This window comes from Nyctereutes procyonoides, unplaced genomic scaffold (genome assembly GCF_905146905.1).
Source record: "Nyctereutes procyonoides isolate TBG_1078 unplaced genomic scaffold, NYPRO_anot_genome, whole genome shotgun sequence".
Taxonomy (NCBI): domain Eukaryota; kingdom Metazoa; phylum Chordata; class Mammalia; order Carnivora; family Canidae; genus Nyctereutes; species Nyctereutes procyonoides.
Window position 1 is genome coordinate 5208218 of NW_026575130.1, and position 22152 is coordinate 5230369.

The 22152-nt window shown below is 33.3% G+C and overlaps 1 protein-coding gene across 16 annotated transcripts in view; it reads left to right on the forward strand.

Moving 5' to 3' along the window:
- The window catches only part of CAMK2D (calcium/calmodulin dependent protein kinase II delta), a 303905-nt gene that overhangs the window by 259624 nt on the left and 22129 nt on the right, over window positions 1–22152 (forward strand). For 7 of the 16 annotated variants that reach the window (XM_055342435.1, XM_055342429.1, XM_055342436.1 and 4 more), the window contains one exon: window positions 6286–6334. In XM_055342435.1, the coding sequence (XP_055198410.1) occupies window positions 6286–6334 (49 nt within the window). Of the gene's footprint in view, window positions 1–1808; window positions 1869–3844; window positions 3887–6285; window positions 6335–22152 lie in introns of all 16 variants that reach the window. The other 9 variants (XM_055342426.1, XM_055342421.1, XM_055342427.1 and 6 more) reach the window with 2 other exon arrangements.

Consider the following 22152-nt stretch of genomic DNA (forward strand, 5'->3'; position numbering starts at 1 on the left):
TACTCTTCCTCATTGGAAATTATTTGCATGTGCATCCCTCCTCTTTTATCATGTATTTCATACTAACATAAATACTAATTTTGATCCCTCTCTAATAGATTCCATCTCTTACCTCTTTCTGGCTGTTGCACAAATTCGATGTTAAATTCCATGCACTTTGATTTAAAGAAAAATTTTAGACTATGTAAAATAGAGATTGATGGTTTAATATTTAAAGAGTTTTTCCATAAAGGGCACCAGAAGTTTTCTCTTTTCCTGCATGTCATAGAGCATAGTGTTATAGCTTATTTAAATAATACCAATACAAAAAAATCACACAAATACGAATGATTAAAAAAGCAAAATATTATGTACTGAAATTAATTTCTTTAACCTTCTATGTTCTTCTCAGTGCTGGTTTCACTATGATCTACAGGTATAAAATACAAAAGAAAAAAAAAACCAGGAAGTCCAATTAAATTGGCGTAATTGCTTATAAACTTGTTTGGTATTATCTATTTTATGCAGTATGTTTTTCCCTTTGAGGCCTTTAAGAACATTATACTAAAATTATGTGATGTGTTCCTTTAAATAATAATATGTAAAGAAAATACCTAGATAATGTTGTACAGGAGAATTAATGTAAATAAATAGTTCTGTTTGATAACTGTAATATAAGTTATCATACATGAACTTAAATGAATGTTGGCTACTACTGCTTAGTTTTTTATTATTTAATGCCCAAATTCAACTGTAATTTCAACTTGCCACTTGTCTACAAAGAGTTTTCTCTGTGGACCCATTATAATACTTATTGACCCAACTGAGTTGCCAGTGTGGCTTCCATTGTGATATGATCTCCTTAATATCAACCCCAATATGAGACAGAACATGAGAGACTCCTAACTCTGGGAAAGAACTAGGGGTGGTGGAAGGGGAGGAGTGCAGGGGGTGGGGGTGACTGGATGGCGGGCACTGAGGGGGAGCACTTGACAGGATGAGCACTGGGTGTTATTCTGTATGTTGGCAAATTGAACACCAATAAAAATAAATTTATTATTAAAAATAAAATAAAGATCAACCCCAATATGTTAAAGCAAGAGAATAATATTACCAAATACAATCTTCAACAGTAGCACTTTGAAAGAAAAACAAAGTAGTAACACTTTGACAGAAAACACAAACATTTCCTCTCAAACAATTGTGAAAAATAATCTTTTTACATTCAGAAGATAGCAAAGAATTCAATTTGCCCATTTATAATTGAAGGTGTATTTTTTAAAGGAGGCCCAAACTTATCATTTTAAAAAGTATGTTATAAAGCCTGCATTTCATCAGAAGATCTAAGTTTGGAATTGGTTACCTACTAAGCAAAGTGATGATGGCTTCGCAGAGAAAAATGGTCTATGTGTGACTTCAGGATCGAGAATAAAATGAAAAAAAAAAGGAATGTATTCATAACAGAGAATAATTGGAAGCTGGGAACAGACTCCAACTTGAAGAGTATGAAAATATTTATGTTAATTTCATACTCTGAAACTTGACTTGAGCTCTACTGAAGCAGTTCTTTGTTGGCTAACATGGCACAGCCAAAGCAGCCAAGTCTGTTTGATCATCCCACCATCACAGACGTGGTCCTAGCCTGTATGTGACCATCGGAGACTAGAATTGATTATCATTTCTGTCACACATCATGGTGTCTTTCACGTTCATCTTCAGTGGCTCTTTATTTTCATGTCTATATCTCCACATAGACATGCTGAAGTATAGAGACATTGGCTACCAAGGGATTTAAGGCATCTCTGTTTCTATTTTCTGCATACCTACAGATAAACAACAAAGCCAACGTGGTAACCAGCCCCAAAGAAAATATTCCTACCCCAGCGCTGGTATACCTGGACTCTTTGTAACCCTTCTTAAGTTCTTTACTGTTTTTTGTTGTTTCTCTCATTTGCTTTCACTATATAGATACATATGTTATATAAGTATTTTATTTTGTTGGGTTTTGTTTTGCTTTTGAAGATATGAGAAAAGTTCTTTTTTTTTTCTTTTGGTTAAGGTAGTTGCCAAGCAGTGTGTTTCTAACATAATGATCTCATTTCATTGTTGAACATTATTCTGATAGCTGTGGTCCCTGTAGTTGAAATTGTTGCATGCTGCTTTAGAAATACAGTAGAATGCGCTTTGGTCGCTCTTAGCTCTTCTTCTGATGGTAGCTCTAGATTATGATTTCCTCCTTCTGTGATGCAAATTACTGACATCGAGGAGAGCTAAGGGGGTTATTGCCAGACACCAGTAAATGTAGACCTTATTCAGAGTTCATTTCCCTCTTCTTGAAAGACAGCAGGGCTTTATAAGACCTTTTTGAGATAAAGAGGCATTTGGTATTTTTGAGCTTTTAAAGAGCTCTTTGAGTTTTAAACGATCACTGTTTCACAGTAATCCAAAGAATGAAATGTATACCATAGAACTTTGAATTATCAGTGGAAATCAGTTTTGCTCATTTTAATCCAATCACACCATTTACAACTAAATCATTTTGATACTTTGAGATAGTGTTATATTAAAAATCAAGATTTGAATACTGGCATTCAGTACTCTGAGTTTCATAATATTTTGCTCAAATAATTCCATATCTTGATATAGGTTTTCTGAACTATTTCTGATTTTTAACTGTCCTTTATACTATTATTTTAAATGAAAGAAAATACTAAGGGATTATTTTCACTTGGGTTAACTAGAAGGTTCTGTTTAAAAACATTTAAAGGAGAAAGGACATAATCAAGATAGCAAATTATCTGTGAGTAAAAAACAATGTCAGTCATAACTCTAGCCAAGAGAGAGGAAGAATGGAAGCAGTAAATATGTTCTCTAAGTATTACAGCATAAACTGTGGTGAAGAGGAGATCCTAGAGAACAGAGTACTTATAGTGGGAGGAAATTTTCAATGGCTAGATACCTCAGATAATGTCTCAGTTACCCAGACATCATGCAATGAAAGTGTCAAGCATGCCAATAATATATGGGCCTTGAATCTTTTAACATCAGTTATTTGAGAATTATTTTCCACTTGGAATATTTCTTTAATTCTCTGGTAGAAAGCAGAAAAGAATAATAATGTTCTCTTCATAGAAAAGCATGATGTTACAAGCAAATATTTGTATATATTCATTCCATAAAGCTGAAATTTCTTTTTAGATATGAATTAACATGGCATTTAACAGCAGTATGTCTCAAATTATAGTGATTATATGATTAATTCTAGTATCCTTTAAATAACCTTTTCAATATTCTTTAGAATTTCTTATGGACTTTTGAAATAAATTCTTTAGGATAGCATTTTTTAAAGCAAGGCACAATGTTCTAAATTTTCAGAGAGTATTTACCTGTGTATTAACTATACACTACTATTAGTGATGACACCATCATCGATTCTCAAAGATATACCTGAAAAAAATCCTAATTTTAAAGAGTTCTGATCTCCAGTGTCCTTGGTCAGTTTTCTGTAGTACAAACATCAACAGCTTACTCACTAAAGAAGAAAGGAAAATTCTATTATAGGACCTTGTGAAACAGTGAGTGCCTCTTTAAGTCTCCAAACTTCAAAGCCTTGTCTGTTTACTGATCACGAATAAGGTCTTTTGCATGCTGCTGCTGGGTACTAAGGTATCCTATCTCATGGGCTCACTAGGAACACTTTTTCATCAGTGATCTTGTCAGCTGCTATCTCTGACAGTAGTTAACATCGCTTAAGCTCTTGTCACTATTTAGTTTTGTCAGCTGGCTCACTCTGCTCTGTCCCTCACACTAGTAAGAATGTACTTACAATGCGAACTGTTTCTTTCTCTATTTTGTTCTCACTCAGGAGCCCCAAACTACTGTAATCCACAACCCTGATGGAAACAAGGTATTCAGAAAGAATCAACATCATCTTGCTTTCACAAGATTACACATTTCATCAAATATCCAAAGCAAAATTAATTCACTATCTAAATGTGGAAATAAAATTCTTACCCTTTTTCTAACACGCTTTTTTTTTGGGGGGTGGGCCTAATTTATATAGAATTGTACACATATTTCTTTTAAAACAATCATGAATGACATCTTGAAAGAGAAATTAATGGTACCATTAGTCAATAAAAGTTGGGTTAAGCAAAGTCTTTATGTCAAGATGACTGTGTATCTTAAGCAATTCCATCTGATCCTTTTTTTTTCTTTTCCATGCTTGTTCTGTGTGTTGTACTTTAGTTATATTCTGCATGAAATTTTAGAATTTCTTGCCATATCATTTCACTGTCTTCAAAAAAATCAACTTGAGTTCATAGATGTTTGTTTAAATTTAATGTTGCTTTTGAATTTTATTTATTCTGTTGTCAGAGTGCCTTTTCTGTTAATTCTGTTGTTGGTGTTGTTTTTGTTCTTTGGCATGAAATGGAGGATAATCAAGGAGTTTCAATTCTTGTGAAATGTTTATTTTTGTTGAATTATATGGATTTTGGTAACATATTTAACCAGGTAGGCTGAATGAAGTTAGGCTGTAATGTTTTCTGTCTGTTGTAGATTACTTGTATAGCATGTTGACCAAATAATAGTACTTGTATACATGTCTATTGGATGAAAGGAAACATTTTTGAACATATTCCATGTTTCCAGTTTACTAATTCTCATATATTATTGTATCTCTAAAGGAAGGAAAATATAATTCATCCAATTTTTCTCAAAGATCAAAATACAGTCAAGGGTCTAACTTCTCCTTACTCTTATCAACAATGTTTAAGTCCTAGAAAACACATTTTCTCTGGTTTAACATTTAGTTGATCAATATTAAAATAATTAAAGTGAAAAAGTCAAGTATTTCTTAAGATGTATTTATGATCATGACACTTAAAATATTTTAAGTCCCTAAAAGACTTCTAGTACTCAGGAGCATCATATAGGAGAACAATTTTTTTTAATATCATTAGCAAATGAAAGACCAAGCATAACAGCTGGAGTGGATACTTCGATAGTTCTAGCTATATCATTTGTAAGAGTTGCTGCATGATTTTTCTTACATGAATTAGTTTACTTTTACAGTGCATGGGTTTACCTCGATCTTGAGTTTAATTTGAACACTAGGTCACATTAAGAAACGCATGAAGACTCTCTGCTTTGGTTTTGTGTGTATGGAGACTCTGGATACACATTTAATTAGTCTGACCCATTTAATTAGTCTGACCCTTTGGCTTAAATATTATATATTATATTTATACAAATTGATGGCTTTTTTGACTATTGAATCTCTACAAGGACACTGATTAGTATTTGCATCATTTTCCAAAATCTGTTTTTCATCACTGAGCACATAGCTCTGGATTGGAAGTTTGTTTCCAATTTCTTTCAACTCTAGCCTTTAATCATTTCAAGTAGAAAATAGTATTTTTCTTATGACTACTACCAAATTTCTTTGCTAGAAAATATTTTGTTAGCACATTATTAATGGAAAAAAATGGTTATCAAACCATTTTAAGAAACTATATCTTAATACTGGCAGTTGCAGTGTCCTTTTTTAAGTGTGCTTATTAATCTTCAACTTCATTTGTAGTTTTACAAAAATAATAGCTTTTTATATCCATTATGAGAGCAGATTTGTTATCAATATCAGTCTCTAATTAAATAGATGACAAAATCTAATAGTCCTTGAAAGTAAATTATTCATATAATTCCATTGCACTGATCACAAACATGGAAATTCTTGTTAAAAGCAATTTCAGCATAATTCACCTTAGTGCCCATAATTTCATCATCAAATGATGCAATGAAATGCTTTCTATCTCTACACAGGAATAAGACAAATAGGCTATGAATTCAGTGCTTGATATAGTGCTTTATACAAAGAAGGGATTATTTACTGATTAATTAATTGGAGATAGAAATTGTTCTATTTTAGGGTCAGATTCATTGGGCTAATATATACAATTTCTGATAAATATATAGAAAAAGCACACTTTATGGGGCACTGTAACCAAATACAGCCTTACACAGCTCTTAAAATAAGTTGCCCACTTTGGCTGCTTCTACAAATAACCTAGACTCATCATGCTTTAGCGTAGGCCACCAGAGTACTCCCTTTTTGAAACATTTGCAGCATTTGGCATTTTATTTCTATTAAAACCACATAATGTATTTGTCCATCTGCATGTCAGTATATGTACACAGCCTGCTGATGAATTTTTGCATGATATGTATATCACTTGCCAATTTTAAGAAGGAAAAAAGTGAAGTTATCCATTGTTTGCAACTTAACACTTGTTTTCTTCTCAACAGGAGTCAACTGAAAGTTCAAATACAACAATTGAGGATGAAGATGTGAAAGGTATGATTAAATCAGAAATGGGAAAAAAATCAGAAATGGAAAATCCTAACTTAGAGTTCCACATGAATCAAAAAAAATAATTGTTCATATAACTAACAAGTTTGGGAACTAGGCCTGTTCTAAGAAACAAAAATAATTTTCTTCTTACAAGTACACTATTATTTTGATTATATGTATTGATTTGGCCAATTTTTTCACATTCTTTTTTCTGTTTTGAAATATCAACAAATGTGGGATATTTGAACACATTGTGATTTTAAACCAGATGACAGTCTGGGGACATGATATCAAATTGTAAATGTATCAGTCAAAAGGTAATTTAAATGTATATCTATGTCTAGAAAACAGCTTATGTTCAAGAATAGAGTATTAAAAGGACCATTTTTTAAAGCCTTTAATGGTCTTGGTGAGTTTCAATGGAATTTCACATTTGGCAGCCTTTTATCCTCGGTTTCTGTGCATTTTCCTAATATTTTCTTGACCTCCATTCACTTGAGTTGCCCAGGTTCTTTTAGAAATATAAATGAGTCATTGCCAACATTTCTATGGACATCTCACTGCTTCTGCCCATACATACTAAACATACTTTGACTTCTTTTTGGTCTCATGGCTGTTCTAGAAGTGTTAATTTTGCTTCAGCTGCTGCTTTCGTGGTTTTGTTTTCTCATTTTTGTATTTCCATATGTGTAACAGCAATTTCTACTGGCCACTTTTGTAAAAACCATTCCAAAAAAGAATGATAACAATAGGATGTTTAAAAAGTATTAAAGATGTATTAAAGGAAAATAAGCATAAAACAAAGGTAGAGAAATGATTTGTCAGATAATTAAACATTATTTGGAAAGATTATTTACCTAATAGTATCAACATGGGTTTTCATTTTGTAGATGTCATTAGTAAGACACAGTTTTGGAAAACTGTATTCATGTTATAGAATAAGGAACCTGGAAACTCTCAGATCACGAAGATATATAGGCAGTTTAGAAAATAAAAATACCTATAGACTGCAAGTTACCAGTCACTGTGCTGACTTTTCCCCCTTTGGTTGAATAGAACAGATGATTCTATTATATTAAAGTGTACTCACTATTTATTTTTAGTGCACTAACCTAACTCTGCTAGAATAGTCTTTTTTTTTCTCTTACAATAGAAAGGTGGATAGCTGTTTTGAGGATTTATTTAGTAGGTCTATTCATCTTGCTCTTGCCCCTGAGCTGAAATTTGAACGGAAGTAATTTTATGAATCATTGATGCCAGTCGCATTAGATAAAGATTTTTTTTTTTAACCAAATAAGCAGATATGCCATTTAGCTTTCTCGGTGATTCAGAAAGCATCATCTTTGTAAATGTTTTGGATTCATTACCTTTTCAGCCAAGCAAAATACTTATATGACTTTATACATTCTTCTCTTGAGCAAGAATCAGGGGAAATAAACTTGTGCATTATCCACTGGAAAGTCTGAGTCTTTAAACAGCTGAATAATATTAGAATAGTAATACCTCACTATGTGCAATTCATCCTAATAAACATATTCCTTGATGATCACAAGCAGAGTTTTTATAAGTGGTCTTTCTCACCTGAGTTTGACTTCTACTAAGTTTTGGTTTAGGATCATAGCTATTACACTATAAATATCAACATATAAACAGAATCCCTCTCTGTCTTACCTTATAGTTTATAATATTTTTGATGAAATAAAATTATATCAGCACCTCTCACAAAACAATTCTCTCTAAATCACAACAATGATACTGGTTTCATTTTGCCTCTGGGATTTCACAAATTGAGATAACATTTGTCTTTATGGTTACATGCTGAGACTACACACACCAAATGTTAGAGAAATTAAGCATAATATTGAGATGGAAAGAAATGTCCAGTTTATTATTAACCCCAAAGTGCTTTGATTTATTTCTTTGAACTCAGTGAATAAGATATTGACATTTCTGCTTAATTTTCCTTGAGTGGATGTGGCCGCAGAGTCACAGATAATATATTAAGCATCATTTGTGTTCTCTGTAAGACCCACACAGCTTTTTGGTGGCTATCCTTTTTTAATTTTGAATGATATTAGAAACCTGTCAGACTAGAAGACACTTTAAAAAAATCACCCAGGCTATCATTCTGACTACAAGATAGGTGGTACATAAAACTGTCATAAATATTTGTAATGTATTTATTGTGCTGGTTATATGCTTATATGGGGATCTCTTTATTAATAAATACACAGTCCTTCAGAAAGATCCTAATTGAATTCTGCATTTGTACGACTGTGCTCTTTTCTCTTTACCTCAGAGTTTGCTATAGCTTTAGGTAGCTTGGTAGAGAATGTTTATTGACCAACTCTGTTAGAACCCAAATTTACATCTCCGCTCCAGGAACTCAAAAAGATCATTGGTTATAAACCTGACCAAAACCACACCTTCTCTACAAAGTCACATCCTACTTACAAAATTGCATATCTTTCTTCCACATTTACTTTGCAGTCCTATCCCTTCTGTAGACAACTTTGTTATCAGGGTGAAACACCAGATTTCTCAACACATTCCTAAAGGCATATTGCCCTAGCATGCTCCTGCATGCAATCACAAGCTCCATCCATTCCTGCTGGGTATCCCTCCTAGACTTACATTGTTTCATGGTGGCTGGAATACCATAGTACATACTTTTGCGCTAGTGTCATGCACTTTCTGTCCAATCCCCAAGGACCAACTTGGTAATGACAGTTCTACACCCTCTCTACTGTAAAGAAGCTTAGGGGGGAATATTAACACATCATGGTGACCTAGACAAAGGAAGAAATGAAAACCAACAACAGAATGCCTTTTGCTGGCGTTTTTGGGGGGGAAAAGGTAAGCCAACTGCTCTTAAGTATGAGGAAAGAAGTCATAGTAGATGAGTAATCCTTCACATTCAAGGAACCTAGAGAGCCAGAATTTGGAGAAGACCTTTTTTTTTTTTTACCTCTTGTTAGTTTCCATTCAAAATGGCCTTTGGTTTTCATAAGGCCCCAATCTATGTGTTATTCTTGAACTTTATGTAGGCTATCTCACTTTTTTTCATTCAGCAAATATTTACTGAATGCCTACTATTTGTGTGAGCTCCACATCTTTTCTTGGTGACCAGTCTTATTCAACAAATCAGAGTCAAGATGTTCTTCTGTATGCTTTACATGAAGCTTTAATTCTATAATTTGGCTATTTTCCTCATCTAGTTTAATAAATACCAAGAAATTGACTTCAAAAAGTGAGACCCAGTATAAATGCATTTTATTTCTAAAAGTCTTTTTATTTTTCATTTTCTAAAAAACTTGAGCATTTAGTTATAACCACAACATTGCCCTTCCAAAGCTCACAATCTATTCTAAGGAATTATTTTATAAGTTTTCTTTTTAAAAAGTGTATCAAGTTCACTGTTTTCTCTTTTCAAGGCAATGTGGACTTCCTAGTATGGACCTTTTGAGCTATTTCCTAATTTTATACTATATTCAAAAACCAAATATTATCCCTAACTCTCTGTAAACTCAGTGATAAACTCCATGTAATGGAAAGACACGAAGGGCTCTAAAATAAATGGGATCTTAATGAGGCATAGCTATTACCATAGAAGCACCATGTAGTAAAAACAGCTTTATGCACCCAAAACCCAGTAAGCAAACAAGTTTTCCTATTAGAATTCACTGGTGTTTTCAAAATACAAATTTTTAGGTCCAAAATTGTTGTAGTCATTCCATTTTGAGTACATTTCTAGTAAAACAATGACTTTCATTAGTTTAAGGTGTTACAAACAGCTATCATCATTAGCCTTTAATTAGTATATGGCAACACTAACAGTGTGGCTGTCTATGAATATGGGTGTCCTTAAAGCCAATGATAGATAGCAATGGTCCTTTCACCACTGTATATACATTTGAAGACTGTCCTTTGGTTTCTTGCTGTAGCCACAGTTTGCAGGGCCTGTTGCTATATGCCACAATATCTCTCTACCTCATAACCTGCCAACACCGTTGTTCAGAGTCAACTGCTTCTTCCTGATGAGTATGCATCAGTTTGGTCCATCTGCTGCTCTTTCCAGAGTTCCAGAGTTGTGTGACATCTGTCGAAGTTGAGCTGCTCTGTGCCCATATGTCATCTCTGTCACTCATCCTGCTTCCAGCATCTCATTGCATTCAGCTCACCGCTGAGTAGCTGTTTGGATCTCTTGCCACATTTCTTCCTCCTTAACAACTCTAGACCAGTGGAGCTCTTTACAACAAGCAAACATGTATTGCTAGGAGCTTGACTGTGGGACTTCATTTTGGTTTATCCTCTTTTTTTTCCCTTTGCTAACAAATAGATGATGATAATGAAGTTGCAAAGAATGTTTGCGAAAGGCCTTAAGGGCAAGGGTTGACACCCTTCATTTGAATGGGGCCTGGTATTTGATGACATCTGCTTATAAAGGTCTTGGCCAATTTACAGAATCACTTGGTTAATGAGCTTTTTGTGTACATCTTTGTAAATCTGTACATTGGTGGACAGTGTGATGACTATTCAGATTCAACTATTCTTAAGTTCTGTTTTCAATGAAAACCATCATTGCTGGGTAGGACTCCTGATGATCATATGATACGATCTTTTTCAGATCCCTCTGTGGCTTGTTACTCAGCACTTGTCCTGCCTGTGTTTCTCTTTTCAAGGGAATTTGCAAATCAAGAAACTTCTTGTTATTTTGTTTAAGAACCTTCGATAATTATGTCATTCCATTAGGTTAAAAGTGTCTTAGAAGACCTATAGTGCAGTGCGTAATAATTTCTTTCAGATTTCTAATCCAAATTTGATTTCTAAAAAGGTTTACTTAGAAAAAGTTACGTCTGCATGTGTGTATCTTGCCTGTTGATCTTTTAACTTTTAAATCAAGATCAATAACTTATAGAAATGATGCCGAATTTACCTGCTCTATCACCAATATAAAATAATTTCATTTCTCTTTATTTTTCTTGTTTACATTCCTTTATTTTTTACCACCATACTGACTCAGGTTTTTCCATTTACTCTTTGCCTACCTGCTAGGTACCTTAGATCTGTCAGTGACAACCTCATGCTTCTTTAACCATGCTGACACAATACAGGGTCAAAACTGCTTCCAACTTGAGCTTTAAAAAAGTCCTAATTGAAAATGAGCAAAACCAACTAACAAAAGCATGTAGTTAGCTAATCATTTTATCATTAGGAATCACAGGCTCATCCTATATTAATAAATATTCTCAGTTCCAAGTTTCCATAAATGGCTTTTTTAGCAAGTTTGCAAAACTATATACTTCTAGAAAATAATAGAGCATTATTTTATTAAGTATTTCATAAATTCTAAATCATGTATGTTCTAAGACTCCTGCCATCAGTTTCTCAATCTTTTTATTATTAGGTAAAAATCTTGTATTTATAAGACATGCTTTTCATAGTGTTTATATTAAGACTAGGCTACAGGTTTAGTATTTTTAGTGACAAAGGCTTGTGACATAGAAAACATATTAATGTGTTACATTTTGACCAGGTTTGGCTCTTTATAAGAAAAAAAAAGGGTAATTTGTTCTAACATACTATCCTGGTACTTATATTTAAAATGACCACCAAGGATCTATATCAAGGTACAATTTGTTAATTAGTTGGCTTTCAGAACTGAAGCATAAAAATATTTGCTAATTGCTGTACTTTTTTTATGTTGAAGACAGATAAACTCCAGTTTAGGTTTTATTTTACTTTCACCTTATTTTGGGGTTTTTTTCCTATTTTTTATATTTTTTAATATAATCTTATGTTATTTTCATTCCAGTATAGTGAACAGTTTTTATTAGTTTCAGGTATACAAAATAGTGATTCAACAATTCCATACATCGGGATCCCTGGGTGGCTCAGAGGTTTGGTGCCTGCCTTTGGCCCAGGACCCGATCCTGGAGTCCCGGGATTGAGTCCCACGTCAGGCTCCCTGCATGGAGCCTGCTTCTCCCTCCTCCTGTGTCTCTGCCCCCCCCCTCTCTATCATAATAATAAATAATAATAATAATAAATAAATAAATAAATAATAATCTTTAAAAATATAATTCCTTACATCATCCAGTACTCATCACAACAAGTGCACTCCTTAATCTTCATCCTTTACTTCACCTATCCCTCACTCTCACCCACCTCCCTTCTGGTACCAGTTTATGATTCTAGGAGTCTGTTTTTTGGTTTGTCTCTCCCCCACCACCTCCCTATCCTCCTCTTTTCTTCCTTTGTCCTTTGTTTCATTTCTTATATCCCACATGCGAGTGAAATCATGTGGTATTTGTCTTTCTCTGACTTATTTTGCTTAGGATTATACTCTCTAGTTCTGTCCACGTCTTTGTAAATGGCAAGATTTCATTCTTTTTTTGGCTGAATAACATTCCTTTGTGTGTCTGTTTGTATGTGTATATACATTCACTACATCTTCTCTATTCACTCATCAGTCATTGGACACTTGAGCTGTTTCCATTATTTGGCTGTTGTAAATAATGCTGCAGTAAACATAGGGGTGCATATATCCCTCTGAATTAGTGTTTTTGTATTCTTTGGATAAATATCCAGTAGTGTGATTACTGGATCTTGGGGTAGTTCTATTTTTTTTTTTTTTTGAGGAACCTCCATATTGTCTTCCACATGTCTGCACCAGTTTGCATTCCCACCAACAGTACATGGGGGCTCCTTTCTCTCTACTTGCTTGCCAATACTTGTTTATTGTGTTTTTGATTTTTAGCCATTCTCATAGGTGCGAGGTGATACCTCATTGTAGTTTTGATTTGCGTTTCTATGATAAGTGATGTTAAGCATCTTTTCATGTGTTTGTTGGCCAGCTATTTTCTTCAGAGAGATGTCTCCTTATGTCTTCTGCCCATTTTTAACTGGATTATTTGCTTTGGGGGTGTTTGTATAAGTTCTTTATATGTTTTGAATACTGACCAAATATATCATTTGCAAATATCAGATATGTCATTTGCAAATATCCTCTCCTGTTCTGTGAGTGGTCATTTAGTTTTGTTTATTGTTTCCTTCACTGTACAGAAACATTTTCTTTTGATGTAGTCCTAATCATTTATTTTTGCTTTTATTTCTCTTGCCTCAAGACATATCTAGAAAAATGTTGCTATGGCTGATGTCAGATAAATTACTCCCTGTGCTCTCTTTATGATTGTTATGATTTCAGGTCTCACAGTTTGGTCTTTATTCCATTTTGAGTTTATTTTTGTTATGGTGTAAGAAAGTGATCCAGTTTCATTCTTTTGATTGTTGATGTCCAGTTTTCCCATCTATTTTTTTTCTCATTAAATAGTCTTTCCTGCTTTGTCAAAAATTAATTGGCCATTTAATTGTAGATTCATTTCCAGGTTTTCTGTTCTATTGATCTGTGTGTCTATTTTTGTTCCAGTACCAAACTGTTTTGATTACTATAGCTTTGTAATATAATCTGAAGTCTGGAATTGGGGTACTTCTAGCTTTGTTTTTCTTTTTCAGAATTGCTTTGGCTGTTTGGGGTCTTTTGTAGTTCCATGTAAATTTTAGGATATTTTATAGTTTTGTGGAAAATGCTATTGGCATTTTGATAGGGATTGCATTAAATCTTTAGATTGCTTTGGGAATATAGACATTTTAACAATATTTGTTCTTCCAATCCCTAAGCGTGGAATGTCTTTCTGTTTCTTTGTGTTGTCTTCAATTTCTTTCATCAGTGTTTCATAATTTTCAGAATATGGGTTTTTCACCTCTTTAGTTAGGTTTATTTTTGGTATCTTATTATTTTGGGTACAATTGTAGATGGAATTGTTTTATTAATATTTCTTTCTACTGCTTCATTATTAGTGTATAGAAATGCAGCAGATTTCTGTAGGTTGATTCATATCCTGCAACTTTACTGAATTCGTTGATCAGTTCTAGTGTTGTTTTTTTTTAAAGGTCAACAAACAAATTTATTGCAGGACACATGGACAGTAAATGAAATGGAAATGCCTACATATCATTTTTGAGAATCCTCCATGATCTGAATTTAAAAACCACTACAAGATTCCATCATCATGATGCTTTCTTTTGTTTCTTCTTTTCATTTTCTACTTTTCTTTTTCAATTTCAGCAACATATTTTTCAGATTCTTCAGGATTTAAAATCTTGAGGGGTTGATCTCGCCTCATAACAGCCAATTCAATGTTTTTGCCATCAGACTGAACTACTTCCAGGAGGGTCTTGATAACCAGCTTAATGGTCAGGTCGTCAGTCTCAATGGCTTCATCAGTGTAATTCTTCTCCAGATATTCACGCACTGACTTGGCACCCTGACCTATGGCATTGACCTTACAGGCATGGTATGTCCCCGAGGGGTCAGTCTGATAGAGTCTGGGCATGCCATCAAAGTCGAAACAAACCTGACCCTATCACTTGGGAAGATCGGGATTATTTAGCCTTTAAAACCCTAATGGAAAGCTTAAAAAAAAAATCCCCTGCCCTTGAACGTCCCAGTGACCAATTTCCTATTTTCCTGTCCCTGCTGAACCCCATCCCACTTCCCTGCTTCTCACATAACTAATCGTAACCCCCCACCCTCCTTGCCTTTTCTGGGAGTGGTACTCTTCAGGACTGGTTGTCTCTGGCAGGTCACCTCCTTGCCCCTCCCTGATGACTTACAGGGAGCTCCTTTGCTTAAATCAACTTTTTTGTCTTGATAGTTCTTAAAAAAAAAAAAAAAGTCTAAGGTTTTTTTGTCTACTATCATATTATCTGCAAATAGTGAAAGTTTTAGTCCTTTCTTATGAATGTGATTGCCTTTTCTTTCTTTTTGTTGCCTGATTACTGTGGCTAAGACTTCCAGTACAATATTGAGTAAAAGTAGTAAGAGTGTATGGAAATCCTTGCCATATTCCTGACCTTAGGGAAAAAGCTCTCAGTTTTCCCCCATTGAGTATGATGTTCATTGTGAGTTTTTGATTATATGGTTTATATTATGTTGAGGTATGTTCCCTCTACACCTACTTTGTTGAGGGCTTATCATGAATAGATATTGTACTTTGTCAAATGCTTTATCTGCATCTATTGAAATGATCATGTGGTTTTTATTCTTTCTCTTTATTAATGTGGCATATCACATTGATTGATTTGCAAATATTGAACCATCCTTGCATCCCAAGAATAAACCTCACTTGATTGTGGTGAATAATATGTTTTAATGTAGTGTTGGATTCACTTTGCTAATATTTTGTTGAGGATTTTTGTATCTATGTTCATCACAGATAATTGGCTTATAGTTCTTTTGTGTGTGTATGTGCTCTCTTTATCTAGTTTTGGTATCTGGGTGATACTGACCTCAAAGAATGAATTTGGAAGTTTTCCTTCTGTTTTCTGGAGTTTCTTGAGTAGAATAGGTATTAACTCTTCTTTAAGTGTCTGGTGGAATATACCTGTAAAGCCATCTGGTCCTGGACTTTGTTCATTGGGAGTTCTTTGCTGATTCAACTCCTTGCTGGTAATCGGTCTTTTCAAAGTTTATATTTCTTCCTGCTTTAGTTTTGGGGGGTTAAATGTTTCTAAGCATTTATCCATTTCTTCTTGGTTTTCTAATTTGTTGGCATGTAGGTTTTCATCATAATTTCATACAATTATACTGCTGTGGTGTTGGTGGTTATCTCTCCTCTTTCATTGGTGATTTTGCTTATTTTGAGCTCTCTCTCTCTTCTCCTCACTCCCTACCTACCCTCCCCCCCCCCGCCGCCCCTTCTTTATTTTTCTTTGATGAGTCTGGCTATTTGTTCATCTTCTCAAAGAACCGGGTCTTGCTTTCATTAATCTTTCTCACTGTTTTTTTGTTGATCTTTTATTTCTGCTCTAATCTTTATTATTTCCTTTCTTCTTCTGGTTTCAGGCTTTGTTCTTTTTCTAGCTTCTTTAGGTATAATGTTAGGTTGTTTATGTGAGTTTTCTTGCTTATTGAAGTAGTCCTGTATTGCTATAAATTTCTGTCTTGGAGCCACTTTTGCTGCATCTCAAAGGTTTTAGACCATTTTGTTCTCATTTTCATTTCTTTCCATGTACTTTTTGATTTCTTCTTTGATTTACAAATTATGATTAAACTACCAGTTTTACAACTTTGAATTCATTTTAATAATTCAGTGCTTAAAAATCTAACATATTATTTTTAGATACTTAAATGAAACTTAAAAATAATGAGACTCACAATTTATATAATCAAAAATTTTATAGTCAGTAAGATCTAATTGACATCATAATATAGTTAGTTGCATATATATTGAGTGTAAAACTATCTTGTTTTTTTCTATGTATAATCAAAAATTTTATAGTCAGCAAGATCTAATTGACATCATAATATGGTTGCATATATATATTTTTTTAAAAGATTTTATTTATTTATTCATGGGAGACAGAGAGAGAAAGAGAGAGAGAGAGAGAGAGAGAGGCAGAGACACAGACAGAAGGAGAAGCAGGCTCCATGCAGGGAGCCCAATGTGGGACTCAATCCTTGGACTCCAGGATCACGCCCTGAGCTGAAGGCAGACGCTCAACCACTGAGCCACCTAGGCGTCCCTAGTTGCATATATATTGAGTGTAAAACTTTCTTGTTTTTTTTTTCTATGTATTTGTATTTCCCATTGTGGTCCAATTTAATAAGCAGCTAAATTTAAAGTTATGTCCAAGTTTTAAAGTATTTTACTTTATCTCCTTTACCTTTCTCCATCTCCTTTACTTTCTCTATTTCTTTTACCTTTTCAGATTGTAACTTTGTTACATTTTTAATGATATAAAAATATTAACAAGTATCTGATTTGGATCCAGAGTTTACACTCTTGTTTGTAGTTCTTTTATCTAACTTGCTTAAAGCAAATTGTATAACTTCTCTGTGGCTCAGCCTTCAGGTTATAGAATTTAGATACTGAAATCAACAATACAGAATTATAAGGTTTTGATCTACCCTACTTAAATGCACTATTACTAAGATTGTATGAAGTCTCACATTTTTAAAGTGTGCGCAATTTTACATTATAAATTAATATATAATATAGATGATAATAGTATAAATTATCCAAAACAATTCTAAAAAGATATTTAATTCAAAGTTGAATACAGGAATAAATTGCTGCAGTTTTATGGAATATTATTGCAATGAAAAAAATAGTGTCCACCAATCTGTATATTCAAAATATTATCATGGCACTTAGTGGACTGTAAAATTAGTACTTTAAACACATCCCAGTCAGAATTATTCTGGGGCTGTATTTCATGTTTTTAAAGTATCTACTAGGTAAAATTACTTTAAATATCTAAATTTGGGATCCCTGGGTGGCGCAGCGGTTTGGTGCCTGCCTTTGGCCCAGGGCCGGATCCTGGAGACCCGGGATCGAATCCCATGTCGGGCTCCCGGTGCATGGAGCCTGCTTCTCCCTCTGCCTGTGTCTCTGCCTCTCTCTCTCTGTGACTATCATAAATAAATAAATAAAAATTTAAATAAAAAAAATATCTAAATTTATTTTACCTCAGACATTTCTATGCAGAAATTAAATTATAATTATTTTTTATTAGTTATGAATTATGTAATTTTGAAATTATTTATTAGAATAAAATACTGCCTCCTTTGCTGAGCTTATATTATTTTATACCAATAACTATGTCTAGAAATTATGTGAAATTATATGTCTATATTATTTAGTGATTCTTCTTATACATTAGTGATTCAGTGAAATGGCGTTTTTTTGTTTTTTGTTTTTGTTTTTTTTTTTTTTTTTATAGACTTCTCACATCCCTTCGATTTGCTCAGAAGGTGTAAAGTTGTCAAATAAATCTCAGTCCTGGGCATTTTTACTATTTTATCTGGTTATAGGTCATTCAATTTTAGACCATGTTAGGTGGAGAACTAAGATATTATGAGATAAAACAGAGAAGGCATTATTGAATGAAGGAGCTTAATGAAAGAGATTATGTAAAAATAAAGGATTTCTTTTTGCATCTAGAATACTGGTATTTCATTATTCAATCAAAATAGTCAATAAATATTATGAAAACACCTCCAATGTAAGTTAAGTAGGGTAGGCGCTTGCCACATTTCTTGCCCTCATGAACAAGTCTAGAAAAGGAAAGAGATTCTGCATTATAATATATCTTCTTACTTCTGGATGATACTCAGATAATTCTAAAACAAGGAATAATATGTTTATGAAAAAAATAAACATAAGGACACAGAGTCATATATGAGCAATACAGAAAATTTCAGATGCATGTAACACATATAATTCCTTTTTTAATAAATATTTGATCCAATTTTGTTTTTTAGAAAAAATTATTGAACACGCATTTTGCCTTGGGAATGGTAGACTAGGCTGAGGCTAATAAGGCTTACCTTTTTCCTCAAGGAGTTACCAGTTTTATAGTATCCTCTCTAATGAAATTATACCTGCTGGTACATTTCCCCAGTGAATGGGTATTTTTACATTACAATTTTGTTCTATGTTAAAGAAAATTTCTTCTAGGATACCTGAGTAAAATGTTTGTACTTAAAACTTAGTGAATTTGTCTTCTTTCTTTCTTTCTCTTTCTTTCTTTCTTTCTTTCTTTCTTTCTTTCTTTCTTTTTTCTTTCTTTCTTTCTTTCTTTATTGGATATGTAATGTAACATTGTACTCTTGGCCAATGTTGTTTAGCAGACTTTGCCAATCCATTGTATGAAAATAAGCATCATGGTTAGTACAAAAGGGCTGATTTAGTTATTGGGATTGTTGTGACTTGTTTTACCGTAGTAACATAAATGTCACTGCTAGAGCCATATTATCCTACTAATTATATGTATAAAGGTACTTCAGTACCCAAATGAAACAATTTGCAATATGTAAATACCTTTGGATGGTTTGATCTCTTGAGATTAGAATAGAAAATTTAAAACCTATACTTAGGTTTGAACATTCCCAAACTATTCAATTGTGTTTTCTTTAAAAATGAACATAAAAATTCTTTGTAGAACTATTTCATGTTATATGTTATAAATAAAATTATACTTTAAAAATGTCAGGGCTTACTGACACCTTCAGGAAAGATTTCTTTTTTATTTTTCCTCATCTACATATTATCAGTACAAGTCTGCAATGTTTTGATCTAATTGCTTATTCCTATATAACATGTCTTCAACCTTTTTCATGTATCTCTGTTCAAATGCATCTATGAAAACTGAATTTGACATGCTTGTGGTATATCCTTTAATACTCCTGGCTCATCATCTTAAGAGTTTTCTTTGTCTCCTCGGTTTTGTTTATACCCTATATCCAGTCTACCACTCTATCAGCAAATCCTGCTGGCTCTCCTTTCAGAATACACACATTTTTTTTTCCCACTTGACAACTGCTCACTAACCTCCACTTCCACCACCCTTGTCTGAGATACTATCATCTTTTGCCCATATCACTGACATGACTTTCTTAGTCTCCTTGCTTTAAGTATCACCTGATTATAGTCTATTCACAACATAGTAGTCAGAGTGACACTTTTAAAATATATCAGATTGTATATGTTTCCACTATGTATTTTTCTGTGACTGCCAAAGCCATTTTATTATTTTTTTATTTTTATCCCAATATAGTAAACATACAGTGTTATATTAGTTTCACATGTGCAATATATGTACCAAAGCCACTTCAGGATTAAAAGCCCCTCCATGATGAGAACTTCCACTAGCTATGCCTCCCTTTACCATCTGGCCTCATCTCATATTATATACCACAAGAGCACTATTCCTGCAACTGTGTCAAGCAGGTTCCTGGCTTAGGGCCTTTGCACTTGCTGTTCCCTGCCTATTATGTCCTGATACACGTTACACGTTGCTTGCTGCCTCTTCTCTTTTTTTTTTTTTTTTTTTGGTAGCTGATTAAATATTACCCTCTCAGACCTTGATGACCCTACTTTAAATTGTGCCTTCAAATCCAGCAATTCCATTTTCCTTCTCTGCTTTACTTTTCACCTAGTACTTTATATTATATGAGATATTTATTTTACTTATTTGTTTAATGTCTCTCTCTTCCTCTACTAGAATGTAAGTTTCTTCAGGGCAGGGATCTTTATTTTGTTCACTGATGTATCTGCATTATCTAGACCAGTGTTTGGGAATGATAGGAATAATAAGTACTTAATTGATGGAGGAAGGAAACAGGTGGATACCAACCATGCCATAAAATTTATTGGCCAGCCAATAAAATGATAAACATTCTCTAAAAGTTATGACCTCATCACAACTTTTTATTTCTATAGGTTTTTATATACATGTCCTCTGTCCCTCCCCCATAATTTAGGAGCTAAAGATATAAAATTGCAAATTTAAAAAGTAACTCCCATAGGATCCTCTTCCCTGTCTGGATGGAGCATGTGCTTTGCTGTCAAACTTACTAGGTTTGAATCCCAACCCAGCCCTTGATGGACAATGTAATCCAGCTGCTCATGTAAACCTCTCTGAGTCATATGTACAGTATCTCACTTCTTAACCATTTTTTTTTACCTTCAACAGTGTCATATGGTTTAACAATAATAATAATAAACAACTATGATCACGTTGACTAGAAATAATGTTTGTTAAAATGCCTGGCCCATGATAGTTGCTTAGTCAAATTATATTATTTCTGGCCATTCTTTCCTCAGATGACATTAACACAGATATTCACAATTAAAAGAGACTGTAAATTTAAAAAGAACTGTGGAGGTTTTTTTAATTTTAGCATCAATGTTTCTACTTTTTAAGCCATTTGTTTCAGATAAGTGGGTAAACATCTGTAAATGTTAAGATCCACATATAGAATGTAGCCAATTTACAGACATACACATAATAGCTATAAGTACAGAAAAATTCATTTTTGCCTTATTTTTTTAAATAAGCTTTTATTAAACTAACAATATTCTTTTAATTTGTGATGAATTTTAAAGTTAGATTGTTTTAATTCGTTGCTTTTTTTCCTCCCTGGTATCATGGTAGACACTCGGTAAATTAATAAATTATTCATGAGGTTTTTACATTAACATTTTGAGTTCAGACATACTTTGTTTCTAATTAAACATAAATATTTTAAGTAATGATTCAGTCTTCCTGAGTCTAAACTGATCTTTTATCCTTTAATATTCTCAAGTGTTTTGAAAAATTAGCTCACTTTTGGCTGTCTTGATTATTCTGGTTGAGAGTAGTAAAAGTATGTAGACTGATTTCCACAAAAGTAAAACACATATTTAAAAAGAAGTATATATATGCACTTCTCAAGCAAAATGTTGCAAGAACTATAATATAAAATGTCCCTCTTAGAGGGATAATTATTCAGTTCAATGTTCTTCAAAGGGCCACTAACCATCTTGGTAGAAATTAACAGATCAAGTGTGAAAGACCTATTTGTTAAATAATCTATTATAGGATCATGGATTTCTTTAACCTCATTACATGTGGTTATTTAGAATGTGTCTGTCTAGCAAAACACAGATAAGAAATGCTAAGGAGAGTATTTTGGATTTTAGGAAGTTTAAGTAATAGAAAAAAATCCACTGCTGTTATGTGTTTTCAAATTTAAAATACGAGAAAAGAAAAATGCTGCTCCAGAATGTCATTTGTTTATCATTTACACTAGAGGATATTTTCAGTCAAGGAAAATAATTCGTGGTGATGGTATCTGAGTATATAGTATTTTTTATTCCATACCTAGCCTACTTTACTCAGACTTCTAATCAAGTACTACATCACATTATACAAAGTTAAGGTGAACAAAAATGTAAAGATACTCCTGAACAGTAGAGAAGTACTGTTAATGA